General features: G+C 41.8%; 1 protein-coding gene across 2 annotated transcripts in view; it reads left to right on the plus strand.

The window, feature by feature from the left end:
• LOC135523921 (cadherin-related family member 1-like) overlaps nt 1-21,888 on the plus strand; it is a 223,499-nt gene extending 201,611 nt beyond the window's left edge. For both annotated transcript variants that reach the window (XM_064950944.1, XM_064950943.1), the window contains 2 exons: nt 16,772-17,026; nt 20,480-21,888. In XM_064950944.1, the coding sequence (XP_064807016.1) occupies nt 16,772-17,026; nt 20,480-21,085 (861 nt within the window). In that variant the 3' untranslated portion in view covers nt 21,086-21,888. The remainder of the gene's footprint in view (nt 1-16,771; nt 17,027-20,479) is intronic.
• The last annotated feature ends 1,358 nt before the right edge of the window (nt 21,889-23,246 follow it).

Raw genomic sequence — 23,246 nt, forward strand, 5'->3', positions numbered from 1 at the left:
TGTATCTAAATGTGTCTGAAATACAAAAACAATTGCACATTGTTGTGGACTTGTAAACAGATATTTGAATTCCATAATGTTTTGCATTTACTTTTCTGAAATATTGTCTACTCAGAATAAAATTGAAACAACAGTAGACCTACTTATTAACAAGTGAACTGCCTTTTCACCTGTTAAACTGTACTACATGTTATAAACTGGGCTCCCTTTTGAATGCAAAAAAACTTGACATTATAATATACAGTATAATAGGCACAACGAGAGATGCGCATTGTAATTCTACCAGCTCTCACAGTCTCACATCAGAATTAGACAATCATCCATGTTTCTCAAATGTCAAATTTCGAAGTGTTGAAGGTTAAGATTAGGCGTTAACTGAGAATTGTTAAGGTTAGGTTTAAGTTCAGGCATTAATTAACTCCAATTTCTTAACATTAGGCATTAACTCTGAATGGATAAGGTAAGTGTTAAGGTTTGGGATGGGCTTAAAACAAACATTTCCAATAAAGTATCTCGCTGGATTCAAAATGGCAACTTTTGTAATCAGAGGCAGATGCTTATGCCCATCCATCATCCCTGTCCACAACATCCTAGCAAAACCGAAACCTACTTGATGACTACAGTGCTCACTGTTGCCCCTTGTGGCCGTTTTTCACATCATCTCCTGACGTCTTCAGAAATGGATGGATGTCGAATACTGACTTGTATCGTGGGTGACTTGACTGGGTAATTTGTTGTATGGCTACTTCGGGAATATGAACTCATCATGGACAGAAAAGGTTTTGTTTATAAATTAAATATTGTCTACTCAAGAAATTTGACATTACGGTAGTCAGATGTAGTAGCCTACAAACATCAATGGAAAAGGTGAATTTGCTTTTTGGGTCGGATCAAATAGAGAAAAATACTTGAACAAGTTGATGTAATTATTACTGTAAAGTGTGTCAAATTAATTAGAGATGGGACGAATGGTAGCCTATCCTAACTTGTTGTAGGCCTATAGGCTATTTTGTGAATATGAAACCATCACAGACAAACAAGGCAAGGAATTTATTCTGCAATGATCATCGGAATGAAATAAACAATAGGAAATAGATGTTCTCTCTTCTCACTAACAGCAAATGAGTGCATCTTGTTACTATATTTAACTGTTTTTTGTTATGAATAAGTTTCATCATATATTCCTGCACAAGACTACCACTAGACTACTTTTACCTTCTTGCAATGCAATACTTCAACGACTAGAAACTGTGCGTACACATGGTCTAAAGTTCGTTGGAGTATAAGCACATTCTCTGGTCAAGTTCAGTTTGTATGAACGCATATTTTGGGGGGTAGAGTGGCTTGCAAAAGAATTCACGCCGCTTGGCATTTTTCCCATTTTGTTGACTTACAACCTGGAATGTATCATTTTATTTACACAACATGTCTACCACTTTAAAGATTCCAAATCTGTTTAATTATGAAATGAACAAGAAATATTACAAACAACTGAATAACTATTCCCAGCTGCAAAGTAGATACTTTGTAGAGCCACCTTTTGCAGCAATTACAGCAGCAAGTCTCTTGCGGTATGTGTCTATAAGCTTGGCACATCTAGCCACTGGGATTTTTGCACATTCCTCAAGGCAAAACTGCTCCAGCTTCTTCAAGTTGGATTGACGTCTGGGCTTTGACTAACCCATTCCTAGACATTTACATGTTTCCCCTTAAACCACTCGAGTGTTGCTTTAGCAGTATGCCTAGGGTTATTGCTCTGCTGGAAGGTGAACCTTCGTCCCAGTCTCAAATCTCTGGAAGACTGAAACAGGTTTCCTCAAGAATTTCCCTGTATTTAGCGCGATCCACAATTATTTAAATTCTGACCAGTTTCCCAGTCCCTGCCGATGAAAAACGGGGATGATGTTGTCGGGTGATGAGAGGAGTAGGGTTTGCGCCAGATGTAGCATTTTCCTTGACGGCCAAAAAGCTCAATTTTAGTCTCAACTCACCAGAGTACCTTCTTACATATGTTTGGGGAGTCTCCCACACCAAACATGTTTGTGTATTTTTTTCTTCAAGCAGTGGCTTTTTTTCTGGCCACATTTCTATAAAGCCCAGCTATCTGGAGTGTATGGCTTAAAGTGGTCCTATGGACAGATACTCCAATCTCCACTGTGGAACTTTGCAGCTCCTTTGGGGCTATCTTTGGTCTCTTAATTGCCTGTCTGGTTAATGCCCTCCTTGCCTGGTCTGTGAGTTTTGGTGGGCGGTCTTCTCTTGGCAGGTCTGTTGTGGTGCCATATTCTTTCCATTTTTTAATAATGGATTTAATGGTGTTCCGTGGGATGTTCAAAGTTTCGGATATCTGTTTATAACCCAACCCTGATCTGTACTTCTCCACAACTTTGTCCCTGACCTGTTTGGAGAGCTCCTTGGTCTTCATGGTGCAGCTTGCTTGTTGGTGCCCCCTTGATTAGTGGTGTTGCAGACTCTGGGGCCTTTCATACCTTAAGGGAACTTTTTGACAATCACCGTATGGTTAGTGAGAAAGTCCCTATTGGAACTGTACGGTCCCTTACTAGACGTCCGAAAACATTTTTAAAATTCGGGGACGGCGGCGGGCCGAGCGGCAGGGCCAGACCTACCGGGAAGTCATCAAATGAACTTTGTCGGACATTCGGTTTTCGTTTTATTAAATAATCAAATTTTGGTCCATTTTTCCGCTATGCCGGAAGATCCCACAAGAGGGCATAAGCAATCATATTGCTATTGGACAAAACATCCCGAATCACGACGTGCCATATCTCGAAAACTGAAAATATTTCGAAGCCGAAACTTGGTGAGCGTAGGTTTGGCATAATGGGCAGATGGCCCCGAACAAGATGGCGTCTAGGCCTCAACGGTTTTTGAGTTATGGCCATATTTCTGGGATTAAAGGTCCAAAATGAAAATAGAGAAATGATTTTTTCACTTCACGTCAAAGTCAAGGAGCCTCCGGTATCAATAAAAAAAAAATCAGCCATTTATCTATCGTCATTTAACCTCTTGAAACTCCCCATCCCGGATCCGGGATTGTGACTAAGCCTCAGGCTCATTAGCATAACGCAACGTTAACGATTTCTGAAAATCGCAAATAAAATTAAAATAATGCGTTTGCTCTCAAGCTTAGCCTTTTCTTAACAACACTGTCATCTCAGATTTTCAAAATATGCTTTTGAACCATAGAAATTGACTAATTTGTGTAAGAGTATGCAAAGCTAGCATAGCATTTTGTGTAGCATGTAGCACGCAACATTTTCACAAAAGCCAGATAACCAAATAAATAAAATCATTTACCTGTGAAGAGCTTCTGATGTTTTCAATGAGGAGACTCCCAGCCACATACCAAATGCGCAGTGTTTCCTGAAAGCGTCTGTGTGTAGGAGAAATCGTTCCGTTTTCTACATTGCGCCTGGCTACCGAAACGAACCGAAAATGCAGTCACCTACAACGTGAAACTTTTTCCGGATTAACTACATAATATCGACCGAAACATGGCAAACGTTGTTTGGAATCAATCCTCAAGGTGTTTTTTCACATATCTCTTCATTGACATGCAGTTCATGGAAGCTTGCTTCTCTCTGTGCCCCATGGAAAAATACTGGCAGGTGACTTTTGCGCACCAATTTCGGCGCAGGACACCGGGCGGACACGTGGTAAATGTGGTCTCTTATGGTCAATCTTCCAACGATCTGCCTACAAATACGTCACAATGCTGCAGACACCTTGGGGAAACGACAGAAAGGGCAGACTCATTCCTCTTGCGTTCACAGCCATATAAGGAGATCATGAAAGACAGAGCCTCAAAAATCCTTGTCATTTCCTGGATGCCAAGTCATCTTGGTTTTGCCTGAAGCTCACGTTAAAGGGCACGCACAGAGAAGATATTTGTATTTCTGGACACGTCAGAGTGTTTTCTTTCGAACAGTAGCAATTATATGCATAGTCGAGCATCTTTTTGTGACAAAATATCTTGTTTAAAACGGGAACGTTTTTCTTCCAAAAATGAAATAGCGCCACCATAAGTGTAAGAGGTTAAGAGAAATCGTACGATGACCAGATTGTGATGTTCAGATATAGGTGGGGGTTTTTTCAACGGTTACAGATCCAGTTGCAGGGTGTTCATACGAATATTTTTAAAGTGTGCTGCGGAGCTCTGCGACATTTCTGTGATTTTCTATGATTTTCTGAAATAACACACACTCACTAAACCCTCCGTAAATAACTCAGTTCTTAACGTAAAGACTTAAAACTCAGGATTCTGTAAAGGCATACCCCAATGAGGATATGAGTTTATTTATAGCTTCCTGTGCCAACAGGAAGTGCCTTAAATGGTATCATAGTGGCTGTATCCAAGGGTTAAAAAGGTCAGATCTTTTCAAAACTTCATATGTGATTAAGCAACCCTCCTGAACTGTAAAAGCACTCATTTCTCCCAACAGATGTCAAAGAAAAGCTCTCACACACACACACAGCAAGGATGGAGTGACAAAGCGTGGTGTTTAAAGACACAGAGAGCAGGCAATGGCATAAATATAATCCCAAGGCCGTGCCGAGTTCAACGAGATATCCCGCTTGACCGTAGCTCGCTCGGTCTAAGCGCAGCGACCATGAGAAAAATAGGCCCACAATGAAGCCTGCACCACAATGTCATTTGATTTTGGGTGACAGCGGCGGAACCGTTAGGTTTAGAAAGACAATTCAACCACAGGACTGTTCCTAAGGTCCTCCCGATCTGTACAAGCCTAACCTTGACTGTGTGGCATTAACCTTTCACAGTTAAAAGAAGGTGTTTACATAAAAACAGTGTGCATTGACTTCTCTCCCCATAGGAATACATTGCCTGCTCCCCTAAATACAACCTGGGGTCTTTATGGGTTATGAATGCTGTATGAACCTGTCTTCTATGACATTCCATCAGACCACTATGAGGTCTACCTGTGTCGATTCTAAGCTTCCTGGAGCAACCGGAAGTGGTTAAATTGACCCAAAAGGTATTTGGATGTACATCACCTCGAAAGGTGGAAATGACTCTGCATTATTCAACCCTGTGTAGATCAGTCAATTCTCAACTTAAAGACTTAAAGCTCAGGATTCCGTAGGTTTCTATGTCAATCAAGACATGTGTGTATTTATAGCTTCCTGTGCCAACCGGAAGTGCCATAATTGGTGTCTCAGGGGCTGTTTGGAAGGGTTAAAAAAATCAGATCTGTCCAAAACTTCATATGTGTGATTAGACAACCCCCATGAACTGTAAATCAGTCATTTCTCCCAACAGATGTCAAAGAAAAGCTCTCACACACACACAGCAAGGATGGAGTGACAAAGCGTGGTGTTTAAAGACACAGAGAGCAGGCAATGGCATAAACATAATCCCAAGGCCGTGCCGAGTTCAACGAGATATCCCGCTTGACCGTAGCTCTCTCGGTCTAAGCGCAGCGACCATGAGAAAAATAGGCCCACAATGAAGCCTGCACCACAATGTCATTTGATTTTGGGTGACAGCGGCGGAACCGTTAGGTTTAGAAAGACAATTCAACCACAGGACTGTTCCTAAGGTCCTCCCGATCTGTGCAAGCCTAACCTTGACTGTGTGGCATTAACCTTTCACAGTTAAAAGAAGGTGTTTACATAAAAACAGTGTGCATTGACTTCTCTCCCCATAGGAATACATTGCCTGCTCCCCTAAATACAACCTGGGGTCTATATGGGTTATGAATGCTGTATGAACCTGTCTTCTATGACAGTCCATCAGACCACTATGAGGTCTACCTGTGTCGATTCTAAGCTTCCTGGAGCAACCGGAAGTGGTTAAATTGACCCAAAAGGTATTTGGATGTACATCACCTCCAAAGGTGGAAATGACTCTGCATTATTCAACCCTGTGTAGATCAATCAATTCTCAACTTAAAGACTTAAAACTCAGGATTCCGTAGGTTTCTATGTCAGTCAAGACATGTGTGTATTTATAGCTTCCTGTGCCAACTGGAAGTGCCATAATTGGTGTCTCAGGGACTGTTTGGAAGGGTTAAAAAAAATCAGATCTGTCCAAAACTTCATATGTGTGATTAGACAACCCCCATGAACTGTAAATCAGTCATTTTTCCCATAAAAATTCAAAGGAAAAATAAATCACACAGATACACAACTTGGATGGAGGGACGTATTGGGGTGTGTAGAGACTGACAGTGCCTCCAATAGTTAGCTTTGTTCGAGCTAAAAAAGAACCGTCAGACCTAGAGTTCCGAAACTTTAGAATCCTGTTCTAGACCTCAGGTAGATAGTGCGTGGTGAGTTACGGCGCTCTAGGAGGTTCTCGGACCGAGAAACAGCGTCGAACATTTGCAATGACTTCAATTCATTTTGACCATTACGAAAATGGCGACATTTAGAAATGTCCCAGAGACACAAGACTAGGTGCATTGTGACCTTCTCGGCCCATAGAGACAGAACCCAACATCTCTGTCCGATAGCTCATTCAAGGACCCCGTAGCAAGGCATGGAAAAAAGTGGATTTTCAGCACCAATTAGGCTTTTACTCGGACACCAAATGACCTATCGGGCCGAAACTCGGGATTCGGGATCGCCTCACATAGGACTACACATAATGTCCGAACTGGCCCCGCAGCTAGAAAGTAACTATGTGTTTTATGTTTTTTTTATGTTTTGTACCGAGGGCCTTGTGAATTTTGGGCCAGCTCTGAAGTATGTTATACTTGGCTCCTAAACGAGTTGGGAAAAGTGGGTTTGGTGTCAGTTTGTATCAGTTTGGTGTCAGAATGATATCAAATTGACTGATGGACGGTGACTTGCAGGTGACTCTTGTCCATTTGCAATATGCTTAAGCGGTGAGGTACCATCACCAAAAGCGACATTCTGAAATCAACCATAACGAGCAATGGAGAGGTACCAGTATCACTGCCCAGCCATCCTGAGGTCATCGGGCCAGTCAATTTGGCATTCCTGCATGATTTTTATGGCATGACAAATTGGTGATGGTGACTGCCCAGTTAACCATATGGCAAATGCACAGTGACTTTGAAAGGGTGAGAAAACATTACCAAATGGACATTCTGAAATCAACCCTAAAGAGCGATGGAGAGGTACCAGAATCACTGCCGAGCCATCCCGAATTCATCGGGCCAGTCAATTTGGCATTCCTGCACGAATTTTCAGTGACTTTGCAAAAGTGAGAAACATTTGCAATATGTTTTAACAGTGAGGTACCATCACCAAAAGCGACATTCTGAAATCAACCCAAATGAGCGATGGAGAGGTACCAGAATCACTGCCCAGACATCCCGAGGTCATCGGGCCAGTCAATTTGGCATTCCTGCACGAATTTTCAGTGACTTTGCAAAAGTCAGAAACATTTGCAATATGTTTTAACAGTGAGGTACCATCACCAAAAGCGACATTCTGAAATCAACCCAAATGAGCGATGGAGAGGTACCAGAATCACTGCCCAGCCATCCCGAGGTCATCGGGCCAGTCAATTTGGCATTCCTGCATGATTTTTATGGCATGACAAATTGGTGATGGTGAATGCCCAGTTAACCATATGGCAAATGCACAGTGACTTTGAAAGAGTGAGAAAACATTACCAAATGGACATTCTGAAATCAACACAAACAATGGCATGACCATAGTGTCCAGACTGTGCCGAGTCCAACGAGGCGCCCCGCTTGACCGTAGCTCGCTCGGTCTGAGCGCAGCGACCATGAGAAAAATAGGCCCAATATGAAGCCTGCACCAGTACGTCATTTGATTTTGGGTGACAGCGGCGGAACCGTTAGGTTTAGAAAGACAATTCAACCACAGGAATGTTCCTAAGGTCCTCCTGATCTGTCCAAGCCTATCCTTGACCGTGTGACATTAACCCTTCACAGTCAAAAGAAGGTGTTTACATAAAAACAGTGTTCATTGACTTCTCTCCCCATAGGAATACATTGGCTGCTCCACTAAATACAACCTGGAGTCTATATGGGTTATGAATGCTGTATGAACCTGTCTTCGGTACCAGTCCATCAGACCACTATAAGGTCTACCTGTGTCGATTCTAGGCTTCCTGGGCCAACCGGAAGTGCTTACAATCACCCTAAAAGTGTATATCCATACACTGCCTGCAATTTGATGGACATAGTGCATTGAACCCTGTGTAAATCAGTCAATTCTTAACGTAAAGACTTAAAACTCAGGATTCTGTAATAGAATACCCCAATGAGGATGTGTGTTGAGTTATAGCTCCCTGTGCCAACCGGAAGTGCCATAATTGGTGTCTCATGGGCTGTTTGGAGGGGTTAAAAAAATCAGATCTTTCCAAAACTTCATATATATGATTAGGCAACCCCCATGAACTGTAAATCAGTCATTTTTCCCATAAAAATTCAAAGGAAAACTAAATCACACAGATTCACAAATTGGATGGAGGGACGTATTGGGGTGTGTAGAGACTGACAGTCAATTTGGCATTCCTGCATGATTTTTATAGCATGACAAATTGGTAATGGTGACTGCCCAGTTAACCATATGGCAAATGCACAGTGACTTTGCAAAAGTGAGACAACATTTGCAATATGTTTTAACAGTCAGGTACCATCACCAAAAGTGACATTCTGAAATCAACCCAAACGAGCGATGGAGAGGTACCAGAATCACTACCCAGCCATCCCGAGTTCATCGGTTCAGTCAATTTGGCATTCCTGCATGATTTATATAGCATGACAAATTGGTGATGGTGACTGCCCAGTTAACCATATGGCAAATGCACAGTGACTTTGCAAAAGTGAGACAACATTTGCAATATGTTTTAACAGTCAGGTACCATCACCAAAAGTGACATTCTGAAATCAACCCAAACGAGCGATGGAGAGGTACCAGAATCACTACCCAGCCATCCCGAGTTCATCGGTTCAGTCAATTTGGCATTCCTGCATGATTTATATAGCATGACAAATTGGTGATGGTGACTGCCCAGTTAACCATATGGCAAATGCACAGTGACTTTGCAAAAGTGAGACAACATTTGCAATATGTTTTAACAGTGAGGTACCATCACCAAAAGTGACATTCTGAAATCAACCCAAACGAGCGATGGGGAGGTACCAGAATCACTCCCCAGCCATCCCGAGTTCATCGGGCCAGTCAATTTGGCATTCCTGCACGATTTTTATAGCATGACAAATTGGTGATGGTGAATGCCCAGTTAACCATATGGCAAATGCACAGTGACTTTGCAAAAGTGAGAAAACATAAACAAATGGACATGATGAAATCAACACCACGAGTGATTGAAAGGAACAACAATCACTGCCCGGCCATCCCGAGTTCATCAGGCCAGTCAATTTTGCATTTCTGAAGGATTTTTGAGCATGTCAAATTTCTTATGACATTTGGCCCCCACAAAACATATGCCTTATGCACAAGTAAAAAAAAAAAAAACATTATGATAATAAAATATGACTAAAGTATGTTGATACAGTTCTTATACGTGTGTAACTGACACAAAATTCGAAATTTTTTCGAAAAACGGTCCAGAAAGCACTTTTTTAGGGGTGTGTGAAGTTTTTTATGAAATTTAGCAATTTTTGACTTTTGACTTCTGACTTCCTATGAAATCATATTGCAGATGGACAAAACACATGCAATAATGCGCAAGTAAAAAAAATGAAAAAATAATGATAATAAAATTGGACAAAAGTATATTCATACAGTTCTTACACATGTGTAATTGACAAAAAAAGCGAAAGAATTTTGAAAAACGGTCCAGAAAGCACTTTTTTAAGGGGTGATAAGTTTTTGACAAAAAATCAATTTTTTCAAAATTTGGCTTTTGGATGTTGACTTGGAGTCCAATATCAATATGAAAAACCACGGTGGAGCGCACACGCCACCTGTTGGATTTTTGAAGTGTTACAACTGGCAATAGCCATATGGCATTTGAAGTAAACTTTGCATGAATCAACGCCGATTTGGGTGGTATTGACCAATGTGTACATGGTTTGTCCTATGCCAATAATTTGCCATTCATTTTTGTCCACTACGGGGGTGAATTCCCTTACAGAACAGGCGTATACACTTGAAGTCAGGAGTTTATATACACTCAGGTTGGAGTCATTAAAACTTGTTTTTCAACCATTCCACAAATTTCTTGGTAACAAACTATAGTTTTGGCAAGTCGGTTAGGACATCTACTTTGTGCGATACAAGTAACTTTTCCAACAATTGTTAACAGACAGATTATTTCACTTTAATTCACTGTATCAAAATTCCAGTGAGTCAGAAGTTTACATATACTAAGCTGACTGTGCCTTTAAACAGCTTGGAAAATTCCAGAAAATTATGTTGTGGATTAAGAAGCTTCCGATAGGCTGATTTACATTATTTGAGTAAATTGGAAGTCTACCTGTGGATGTATTCCAAGGCCTACCTTCAAACTCAGTGCCTCGTTGCATGACATCATGGGAAAATCAAAAGAAATCATCCCCAGAAAAGAATGTAGACCTCCACAAGTGTTGTTCATCCTTGGAAGCAATTTCCAAATGCCTGAAGGTACCACGTTCATCTGTAAAAGCAATATTATGCAAGTATAAACACCATGGGACCACGAAGCCATCACACAGCTCAGGAAGGAGACAGGAAGCAGGGCAAAATGATCAATATCCACTGTAAAACGAGTCCTATTTTGACGTAACCTGAAAGGTAACTCAGCAAGGAAGAAGTCACTGCTCCAAAACCGCTATAAAAAAACAGACTACGGTTTGCAGCTGCACATGGGGACATAGATCAATCTTTTTGGAGAAATTCTTCTGGTCTGATGGAACAAAAAATAACTGTTTGGCCATATTGACCATCGTTATGTTTGAAGGAAAAAAGGGGAGGCTTGCAAACCAAAGAACACCATCCCGAACGTGAAACACGGGGCTGGCAACATCGTGTTGTGGGGATGCTTTGCTGCAGGAGGGGCTGGTGCACTTCACAAAATAGATGGCGTCATGTGGAAGGAAAATTACGTGGATATATTGAAGCAACATCTCAAGACATCAGTCAGGATGTTAAAGCTTGGTCGCAAATGAATCTTCCAAATGGACAATGACCCTAAGCATACTTCCAAAGTTGTGGCAAAATGGTTTAAGGACAACAAAGTCAAGGTATTGGAGTGGCCATCACAAAGCCCTGACCTCAATCCTATAGAAAATGTGTGGGCAGAACTGAAAAAGTGTGTGCGAGCAAGGAGGCCTACAAACCTGACTCAGTTACACCAGCTCAGTCAGGAGGAATGGGCCAAAAATCACCCCAACGTTTTGTGGGAAACTTGTGGAAGGCTACCCAAAATGTTTCACCCAAGTTAAACAATGTAAAGGCAATGCTACTAAATACTAATTGAGTGTATGTAAACTTCTGACTCACTGGGATTGTGATGAAAGAAATAAAAGCTGAAATAAATCATTCTCTCTACTATTATTCTTGCATGTCACATTTTTAAAATAAAGGTCCTAACTGACCTAAATCAGGGATTTTTTACTAGGATTAAATGTCAGGAATTGTTTTTAGATTTTAAATGTATTTGGCTATGCTGTATGTAAACTTCCGACTTCAACTGTACGTATATACTGAGATCTTGTAACATATCATGTGACACTCAGATTACACACAGGTGGACTTTATTTAACAAATTATGTAACTTCTGTAGGTAATTGGTTGCACCAGATCTTATAGCAAAGGGGTGAATACATTTTCCGTTTTTTATTTTTTTTGAAGTTTTTGTAAAAAATTACATTTTTTCATTTCACTTCACCAATTTGGTCTATTTTGTGTATGTCCCTTACATGAAATACAAATACAAATCCATTTAAATTACAGGTTGTAATGCGACAAAATAGGAAAAACGCCAAGGAGGATGCTACGGTTTTCTATGTGCGAAGGAGAGTCGGACCAAAATGCGGCGTGTAGATTGCGATCCATGTTTAAAAAACAAAAGTAAACACGAATCAAAATACAAAAAACAACAAACGTAACAAGAAAACCGAAAACAGCCTATACTGGTGTAAACTAACACCGAACAAGGACAGGAAAAGGATATAAGGACAATCACCCACGAATCACTCAAAGAATATGGCTGCCTAAATATGGTTTCCAATCAGAGACAACGATCAACACCTGCCTCTGATTGAGAACCACTTCAGACAGCCATAGATTCACCTAGAACAAGACAACACACACCACATACAAAAACCCATGTCACACCCTGGCCTGACTAAATAGATGAAGAAAACACTAAATACTAAGACCAGGGCGTGACAGAGGATGAATACTTTTGCAAGGCACTGAAAAAAATCAACTGGCAGTGTACCTTTGGGATACTGTTGTGCTGGGGTCCACAAAAATGACTCCTCCTCATGCTTGTACCCAGACTTCCTCCTCCGATTGCAGTTTTCAAAAAGTGTTCCCATGCCATATCATCCTCATTTCACCCCCCATCATCTCCTTCTCCCTCCATGGTCACCCGATATACAAGTGTAGTGGCCTTAATCAACTGTACCTCGTCTTGAGGAAAATCAGCACTCTATACATGTTTCAACATTAACACCTTCTGATGGTGATATCCCAGCCATGCTAACAAGGTAACCCCTGCTACCATTAACATAATGCATATTCAAGATAACACTCATTGGCTCTGTAGTCCAATTCCATGCTGTTACTATAGCATCCTTCACAATTACTACCGCTCCCTCAGTTGCTGTCCCTACAAATCAAATCAAACTTTATTTGTCACATGCGCCGAATGCAAGTGTAGACTTTACCGTGAAATGCTTACTTACAAACCCCTAACCAACAGAGCAGTTCAAGAAGAGTTAAGAAAATATTTACCAAGTAGACTAAAATGAAAGTCACAATAAAAAAGTAACACAATTAGAATAACAATAATGAGGTTATACAGGGGGTACCGGTACCAAGTCAGTGTGCAGGGGTACAGGTTAGTTGAGGTCATTTGTACATGTAGGTGGGGGTGAAGTGGCTATGCATAGAAAAAGTGAGTAGCAGCAGTGTACAAAAGGGAGGGGGAGTTCATTGTAAATTGTTTAAAGGTTTTAAAAACTATTGTAATAAATGCAACAGTTGGACAATGTATGAAGTTACTCCAAATGTTTTGAATTCATTATTGGAGTACAGGTGGGAATACCCAAGAAGTCAAAGATAATGAACAAAATGACTGTTGCCCCGTAGCACTCACTTCTGTCATCATGGAGTGCTTTGAGAGACTCGTCAAGGATCATTACACCTCCACCTTACCTGCCACCCTAGCTCCACTTCAATTTGCATTCCGCCCCAATAGGTCCACAGACGATGCAATCGTCATCACAGTGCCCTATCCAATCTGGACAAGAGGAATACCTATGTAAGAATGCTGTTCATTGAGTACAGCTCAGCATTCAAACACCATAGTATCCTCCAAGCTAATCAATGTTTGAGGCCCTGGGTCTCAACCCCGCCCTGTGAAATTGGGTCCTGGACTTTCTGACGGGCCGCCCTAGGCGGTGAAGGTAGGAAACAACATCTCCACTTTGCTGATCTTCAACACTTGGGACCCACAAGGATGAACTCCCTGTTCACCCATGACTGCGTGGCCATGCACGCCTCCAACTCAATCATCAAGATTGCAGACAACACAACAGTAGTGGGCTTGATTACCAACAAAGATGAGATCGCCTACAAGGGGGAGGTGAGGGCCCTCAGAGTGTGGTGTCAGGAAAACAAACTCTCACTCAACGTCAACAAAAAAAGGAGATGATCGTGGACTTCAGGAAACAGCAGAGGGAGCACCCCCCATCCACATCAACAGGACAGCAGTGGAGAAGGTGGAAAGATTTAAGTTCACATCACGGACAAACTGAAATGGTCCACCCACACAGACAGTGTGGTGAAGAACCTCAGGAGGATGAAGAAATTTGGTGTGTCACCTAAAATCCTCACAAACTTTTACAGATTCACAATTCACCGCCTGGTATGGCAACTACACCGCCCACAGACACAAGGCTCTCCAGAGGGTGGTGCGGTCCTCTCCAGAGGGTGATGCACAATGCATCAACCGTGGGCAAACTACGTGCCCTCCAGGACACCTACAGCACTCAATGTCACAGGAAGGCCAAAAAGATAATGAAAGACAATAACCACCCGAGCCACTGCCTGTTCACCCCGTTATCATCCAGATGGTGAGGTCAGTACAGGTGCATCAAAGCTGGGACCGAGAGACTGAAAAACAACTTCTATCAAGGCAATCAGACTGTTAAACAGCCATCACTAACACAGACAGGCTGCTGCCTACATAAAGACTCAAAATCATTGACCACTTTAATAAATTGATCACTAGTGACTTTAGTAATGTTTACATATCTTACATTACTCATCTCATATGTATATACTGTATTTTATACCATCTATTGCATCGTACCTATGTCGCTCGGTCATCGCCCATCCGTATATTTGTATGTACATATTCTTATTCCATCCCCTTGAATGTGTGTATTAGGTAGTTGTTCTGGAATTGTTAGATTACTTGTTAGATATTACTGCATTTCGTAACGAGAAGCACAAGCATTTCACTACACTCGCATTAACATCAAACTGGAAAAAAATGTCTACATTAGTAAAGCTAACTGAGGCAATTTGACTGGTAAAGTCATGGGTACATTCGCAATGGCTGCCAGGTATTATGATGCAATAATTTCCACTGTAATTTTGCATGTTCTATCAACTGATGCTGGATTGACATGGTCATGTAGAATGTTATTTGAAATGATGCTAACTGATGTGACTCATGCAATGGAATGTACACTGCTCAAAAAAATAAAGGGAACACTTAAACAACACAATGTGACTCCAAGTCAATCACACTTCTGCGAAATCAAACTGTCCACTTCGGAAGCAACACTGATTGACAATAAATTTCACATGCTGTTGTGCAAATGGAATAGACAACAGGCGGAAATTATAGGCAATTAGCAAGACACCCCTAATAAAGGAGTGGTTCTGCAGGTGGTGACCACAGACCATTTCTCAGTTCCTATGCTTCCTGGCTGATGTTTTGGTCACTTGAATGCTGGCGGTGCGTTCACTCTAGTGGTAGCATGAGACAGAGTCTACATCCCACACAAGTGGCTCAGGTAGTGCAGCTCATCCAGGATGGCACAATGCGAGCTGTGGCAAGAAGGTTTGCTGTGTCTGTTAGCGTAGTGTCCAGAGCATGGAGGCACTACCAGGAGACAGGCCAGTACATCAGGAGACATGTCTCACTCACCTCAGGATCTGGGCCCGGTTTCAAAAAACAAGATATTTTCCCCCTTATGTTTTCCCTTAAAGTTTCCTTAAGTTTAAGTCAGTTGCACAAAACATTTGAAGGTGAATTTCCCCCTTAAATTAACCTTTTCACGTTTGAGTTCCAAATATCTCTAATGGTCGCCCCAACGTGAGTTGTTATGTGCACATAATGTCAGAATGCACTCACTGTTCCAAAATGTTATCATTACGCAACAGGACAGTTAACACACACTGGCTGCTAACTATTTATGTTTCAACTTGCAATTTCCGCCAAAATTCTTCAAAGTTGTATTTTCTAACAACAGTTTGAATCGAGGTGTGTTCCGCCTCTTCATTAATTCACATAGAAGTAGCCCATTTCACTGTTGTGACTATTTATGTTTAAGGCTTTACAGAGCCAGACAAATGTCTCTCTTCAAGGAGAGCCCAAACACTTCCCCAGTGTTTTCGCAGATCAAGTATGCAGACATTTGCACAGTATTGCATGAACTGGCACATTTTCTGGCTGGCCCTCACATTGCCTTTATTGTTGTTTTCCTTACAAACAATTAATTTGGACATGTGTGCGTTCCTATCAAAGTAAGTGCCTTATTTTCTGTCGTTTCTGTGTTGTCGTTTATACTGTAGCATACAGTATGTATGTATGGAGCATAATGTTTTTACAGTTTTATTCACACATTTTCAAGTTCTTGTGAGAAATAATGCCTTCCGATTATTGCAGGGATTGCAATGGACACCTATGATGTGTGTAAAATACTTTTTTTGAAGGTTGTACTGATTATGATGAGCTAATGCTAAGCTAATTGCCAGCAACGTGTGGCACCATGTTTATTGCCATTAGACAATGCATTATGGGTGTCACGTAAACGTCTGTCAGACCAAAGATACCATAATGAGGTGAAGGAATGGTTCACTCATCTTTCGCGTGAACTTACTTCAACATACATACTGCAAACAGACCAAACTCCTCGTCTTCTCTTCTTATCTTTGTTTGATGTGAAAAAACAAATATGGTGGTGCACACAAACTACTATCGTCGGATTACCTTTGATTTTTAGAGGGGAGCTCACACGTGATGTGCTCACACGTGATGTGATGAATTGTAAATAGTAATTGTTATTAGCTAATTGATATTGTGGTTTCTGTCAGCTGAGAGCTAGCTAAATATGACTGCTTGTGTTACGTCAATCTTTCCAGGGTTAGAGCTTCCCAATCCAATCCATTCTATTCATTTCATTTCTATGTCTCTGCCTAGGTTGCCTCATGGCAACCGCGCACATCTAAATACAACACAATTGAACTCAACTCAATGCAACACAACACAAAGGAAGTAGATTTACTTTGAGAGCATGGGACAATATTCATAAATGTACCAGCACTATTGAGAAAAACAGTATCTTGTGTGTCTGTTTTATGTGTAATGTGCGAACAGGCGCAAGATGACGATGCAGAGGGGCCCAACAATGTCATTGAGTACTCCATCATGAAGACAGACCCAGAAAACATATTCGACATCAACGCAGACACGGGCGAGATCAAGCTCAAGTCCTACATCAAGTCTATGGACATCGTCCAGAACATCACCAAACAGAATGACTGTACCTGGTCTGTGGTGGTCCAGGCCCAAGACAGAGGCTCGCCCTCCTTCAGCACCACCACGGTGGTCAAGATAGACATCACAGAGGCGGTAAGAGACAGTGGGAACATCTCCAATGACACCTATTTAATTTTACAGGGAAGAAAATAAACTTGGAATATGCACATGTAACTCAGTGTTTTGTGTAGATGATGCATTATTAATGGAGATTTAGATTGCAATGGGAGATTTGCACGAACGTCTCAAGTTAGGACTTGTCTCTGGGACACTAGTGGCTCTGGTCAAAAGTGGTGCATAGTTGCTTTTAGTCAAACATAGTGCACCATCGGCCTCCAGAGTGGCGCAGAGGTCTAAGGCGCACTGCATTGCAGCGCTAGAGGCATCACTACAGACCTGGGTTCGATCCCAGGCTGTGTCACAGCCAGCCAGACCTGGGTTCGATCCCAGGCTGTGTCACAGCCAGCCGAGACCGGGAGACCCATGAGGCGGCGCCAATTGTCCCAGCATCGTCTGGGTTAGGGGAGGTTTGACATTGCACTCTAGTGACTCCTGTGGCAGGCTTACTTCGGTAGCCAGATGTACGGTGTTTCCTCTGACACAATGGTGCGGATGGCTTCCATGTTAAAAGAGCAATGTGTCTAGAAATATTGCGGCTTGATAGGGCAAAAGTAATGCACTATTGTAACGTCGTTTGTCGCAAGAAAGTCGGACCGAAATGCAGCGTGGTGGTTACTCATGTCTTTTAATGAAATGAATCGCGGTCAGCCATACTCCCTGTAAGCCCCCCCCAAGAAATGTTTGGGGCTGATTCCCGGGCTTCCCTCTGCGCTGTCGTGATTGCCTCTCCAACTCCATTCTCCTATAGCCCTCTTCGCACTGCTCCAGCAAATCCCAGGCGGGCTCCGGCACTCTCTCTGGGTCGACCGCCCACCTGTCTATTTCCTCCCACGTCGTATACTCCATACTTCTGCTGTCCATAACGTCCTCCCTTCGCTGCTCCTGCTGTCGCTGCCTGTTACCACGCCGCTCGGTCCGTGTGTGGTGGGTGATTCTGTAACGTCGTTCTTCGTTTGTCGCAAGAAAGTCGGACCGAAATGCAGCGTGGTGGTTACTCATGTCTTTTAATGAAATGAATCGCGGTACATGAAATAACTGAGACAAATACAAAACAACAAAACGGAACGTGAAACCGAATTACAGCCTATCTGGTGAAACTACACAGAGACAGGAACAATCACCCACGAAATACACAGTGAAACCCAGGCTACCTAAATACGGTTCCCAATCAGAGACAACGAGAATCACCTGACTCTGATTGAGAACCGCCTCAGGCAGCCAAACCTATGCAACACCCCTACTCAGCCGCAATCCCAATAACTAAAAAACCCCACTACGAAATACAACAACATAAACCCATGTCACACCCTGGCCTGACCAACTAATTAACAAAAACACAAAACACTAAGACCAAGGCGTGACAACTATAGTGGCTGCACTATCTGATGGCTTTGGTCATGAATGGGACATAATGGTGGGTTTGGTAAAAAAAAAATTGTGAATGGGAAATGGATAACGTTACAATCTGTAAAATTGAAATTGAAACAGCTAGCTAGCTTACTTACAGAACATCTATGTATACATACTTTAGCTATCTAGCTAACAATTGTGGCTAATTCACTGAGTTAGTGATCGGCTATGAAAAACCAACTGACATTTACTCCTGAGGTGCTGCCTTGTTGCATCCTCGACAACTACTATGATTATTATTATTTGACCATGCTGGTCATTTATGAACATTTGCACATCTTGGCCATGTTCTGTTATAATCTCCACCCGGCACAGCCAGAACAGGACAGGCCACCCCTCATAGCCTGGATCCTCTCTAGGTTTCTTCCTAGATTTTGGCCTTTCTAGGGAGTTTTTCCGAGCCACCGTGCTTCTACACCTGCATTGCTTGCTGTTTGGGGTTTTATGCTGGGTTTCTGTACAGCACTTTGATATATCAGCTGATGTAAGAAGGGCTATATAAGTAAATTTGATTTGAAAATTGATTTAGTTGGCTACCGCACCGCTCTTTGCTAGCAAAGGTATTGCTGCCTCCAAAACTGATAGGGGGCCTCCACTAATGTTTACATTTAGACGTATGTGACATATCCTCATTCCATGCATACTGCTAATACTATCTTTGGGAGCCTCATGTGTGAGCCAGTGGGATGCTCACTGCTTGAGTAACCCAATAAGTTTTGAAGCAGTCTTTTTCAGATAAAAGGTTGAAAGCAATGCGACAGAGGCATTGAGCCATGGGTTTTAGTTTGATCAAATCCCCACTAGTTAGCTATCCCCCTAGCTAGTTGGGAAACACAACACCGCACACAGCTCAAACCGACTCACACACACACTCACTATATGCTATAACTATGTAATAACCAGGGCATAGAGATTTTCCTGGTCAGACCACGTGCTTAGGAAAACTCTTGGCCATAGTGATCATAAATAGTTCAAGCTGCTCAATAGAGCAATCCAACTGAACACAGTAATCCAAACCCAAGATATCTGTTTGTTAGTTTTTTTTAGGTTTCCACCTTGAAACATCCCTAAACTATTCCCTAAATTATCTAAACTCCTCTAAATGTCAATTTTTTATTTTCAGGTCAAATCCAGATTTTTCTCCTACTTCCTGAGCCTCAAGAAGCATCCTGGAGCTGTGTTTGGGATTTGTTTTAGTGTTGTCACCTTCGCCATTGCAACGACTGTCCTCATTTCCACCCTCATTTACTGCAACACTTTGAAAAAGTCTGGCGTTCAACCTCATGGCAAGATCAGAAAGATTATACAGAGGCCTGTATAATGCCATAAACAAAGCTTGCCTTGAGATCATCCAGCAGTCTTGGTGTCCCCCCATAACATTACACTAAGACTCTTACTGTTTATATCTTGTCTTGGAAGGACACCTGTATTTGTACCTGGTCATTGTACCATAGCGCATGATTTGTGTCTGTGAAAGAGTACAGGAGCACAATATAATATTTTGATCACTCATTTGAAATGAAATAGAAATCCATGATAAATGTTATGGATGAACTGTAAACTCATAACACTTAATTTGCAATTGTGACGCTGCATGGTCTCATTTAATAATGGGTGCCCCATCTAATCCTTCTGATCTTGTCTCAATCAAAAAAACAGTCAATGGGACAGGAATTATCATTCCAGACAAACTCAGACTAGTATTTTGCAGATCCACGTTTTGCAGACAGATTGTGTTAGTACTGACCAAGCTCCGGTAGGCGTATTTGGGGATTTGTTATTCTAATGTAGTGTAATGTTTTCACACTGTTCAGCTAGCTTAACACGTGTACGGATTTGGCTGTGATGGTCTGGCAGTTTAAATGTATTATAATACACTTTGTCCCAAATTCCCATAGCCAAATAGCAACACACACAGAACCACGTAAGGTAATAACTAGGATTTTCCCATGTATACTTGCAGTCTCCCATTTCAGTCCAATGGACATGACTGTGTCTCTCTGTGCTCTTTTACAGACTCAACTCAGGGGCCCTTGGGCATCCTTTTTCGTGCAGAGTAGAGACAAGCCTTTGCACATCTTAGGTATGATCGCTGGTGTCATTAGTCTCATGGTTGTGGTGACAGTCTTCATCTCCACCATCATGTTCATGCGCAACAAAAAGTCCAACAGGATCCTGCCCCACCGCCGCATCCGGAGGCGAAACAAACCACCCGTGACCTTCAAGTTCCCGAACTCTGGAGAGAAACTCCTAATCCAAGAACCAGAGGTCATGTTGGGGGTCAACTGTAGCAACTGTAACATAGCGAGCGGACACCCTCTGCCTCCAAACCACAACATGAATGTAGTGACTGGACACCATTGGTCTCCAAACCACAATGTGAGCATGGTGAGTGGACGCCATTGGCCACCACCACCACCGCCCAATGCCCCTGCCCTTCCCCCACTGCTCCCTGGGGGGAGGCCTGGGGACAGACAGTGGGTGGTACCGACAGTATTGGGCACAGTAGCACAGATCAAGCCTAAGAGGAACAGGAACAGACCAGTTGACAGTGTGAATGCAGCACTGGTGTCTGAGCTCAAAATGAGACTGGACCAGAGGAGGTTGGCAAACTGCTCTTAGGAGAGCGAGAGAGTGAGTGTTTGTGTCTGCTTGTGAGTATTGATGAGTGGGAGTCATGATACTCAATGAAAGATATAATTCATACAGCAACTTTCAAAGTGCTTTACATTGTGTGTGTAGAAGTCAACCAACAATGTGTAAAGTCATCAGCTGTTGTTGTTTTTACTGACAAAAACATGTGATCGTCTGTGCATGCATGTCTTTGGTTCCAAGTCTGTTCAAATCAAATCAAAGTTTATTGGTTGCATACACAGACTTGCAAATGTTATCACAGCTGCAGTGAAATCCTCACATTTCTAGCTCCAACAGTGCAGTAATATTTAGTAATGCAATAACAATACACACATAATCCAAAATAAAACAAAACCAACAAACAATTAGAAAGTTCATATTATGGACTGGTGAATCTCTGATCCATTCCTTCTGTTCTTAGTAATTTCAGGTTCTTATAGCTTACGTGATGAAGTCATAGACTAGATCTCAGGACAAGGCTCTTATTTGGCTTCTGTCCAAGCACCTTACAAGAGCTTTTATGCCGCTTAACCTGACTAAAGGGATCAACGGAGAGAGGTGAACTCGTCTGACCACCTGACAAAGAAGATCAACAAGCTTGGGAGTCAAGCAAAATGCATCTGAACACATTAAGGCAGGCATGTTTTGGGGTAAACCAATCACATTGCGGATAATTTGTCACATCTGCCATGTAAGGACCCTTGATCAAACATGTCTAATTTCATCTATTTGTGTGGTGCATCTCTTTCCAATTGGATTCTCATTTATATCCCCCCCCCCAAAAAAAACCCAAAAAACATGAGTACAGAGGAAATTTGTGGATTTTAAAACCAAACATATCCCTTGTATGTGCATCCACCTTCATCTTGAGCCAGCCTTTTAAAGCAATAATTGCTTATGTCCTTTGTCTAGGGGTTAGAGATAAATATGGGTTTGGCCAATGGGATCCAAGGACCAGGATGGTGGTGTTGCCGAGGTAAAGTTTGGGTATTTACTGTAAGGTGGCTAAAGGATTAGATTCATTACCTTACGAATCACTCTGGAACAGTGTTATTCACTGCCCTCTCCTGGAGAAGGGAAGATTTTATTAACCCTTTGACGCATACAATCACACATTTGTGATCATTGTTGACTGGTCCCTGCAGCGTACCATCGTAAATATGTGATTGGAATAGTAACAACAGAACATAGCTAAGATAAAACAAACACATCTAAACAGCATTGTCTGAAAAGCATCTACACAATGTTTTGTTCTGATGGGAAATAAAGGTCTTCACAACTTTATTCCTCAATTACACCTTTTATTGTAAAAGATAAATACGAATTTCGTCATCTAAACAACACATGGAACACATCTACACCCAAACTCATTGCATAAACCAATCTAAATAACATGTTGCCCTGACAATAAAATATACATAAGTTAACAACTTAACAGCTAGATTTGTTTACAATGTACCACATCTCTGGTGAGCACAAGGGATTTGGAAATGTAATATTGTTTAGAAAAGAGATCCGTGTCAGCTAAGCTAAGAGCAGCCATGTTTGTTTGTTTCCAATTGAAAACTCCCTAATCACAGAATGACATTCACTATAAGATGCAAATAAACAAAGTCAAAGATGACAGCACCCATTACCTGAAAAAAATTCACTTAGTTTGGCACTTGTTGGATATTACAAATCTCTAAAGTACTTGTTACAGTGTACACAAGAACCGGAGCACATGACTTTACCAAAAAGCAAATAAGATACAAGTCTACTGCCAAATACAAGTCTACTGCCTAGCTGAACCATAGCTATACAGGGATAAAGCCATTTTATGGGGTTCTGTGGAGAGGGGGATTCATTTCATTTGTGGGGTGTTTCAACTCCATGGGGGGTAGAAATGTGGATTCAACTAGGAGTTCCAACTCAGGAAATCGTGCCTCTTTCTAGAGCTAAGACTTTCTAACTGACGTTATGATTTGACCTATGGCTTTTCCAAGTTCCAAGTTCCCAGTTTTTTTGAAAGCACCATAAGTCAGTCGAGTGAACTATCCCTTCACCTTTTATATAATATCTTTGGTCTAACAGATGCTTATGTGACAACCAGATTGCATTGTATAATGTCAACAAACATGGTGCATTTGGGAAGTATTCAGACCCCTTG

This window comes from Oncorhynchus masou, chromosome 31, assembly GCF_036934945.1.
Source record: "Oncorhynchus masou masou isolate Uvic2021 chromosome 31, UVic_Omas_1.1, whole genome shotgun sequence".
In the NCBI taxonomy this organism is placed as follows: Eukaryota; Metazoa; Chordata; class Actinopteri; order Salmoniformes; family Salmonidae; genus Oncorhynchus; species Oncorhynchus masou.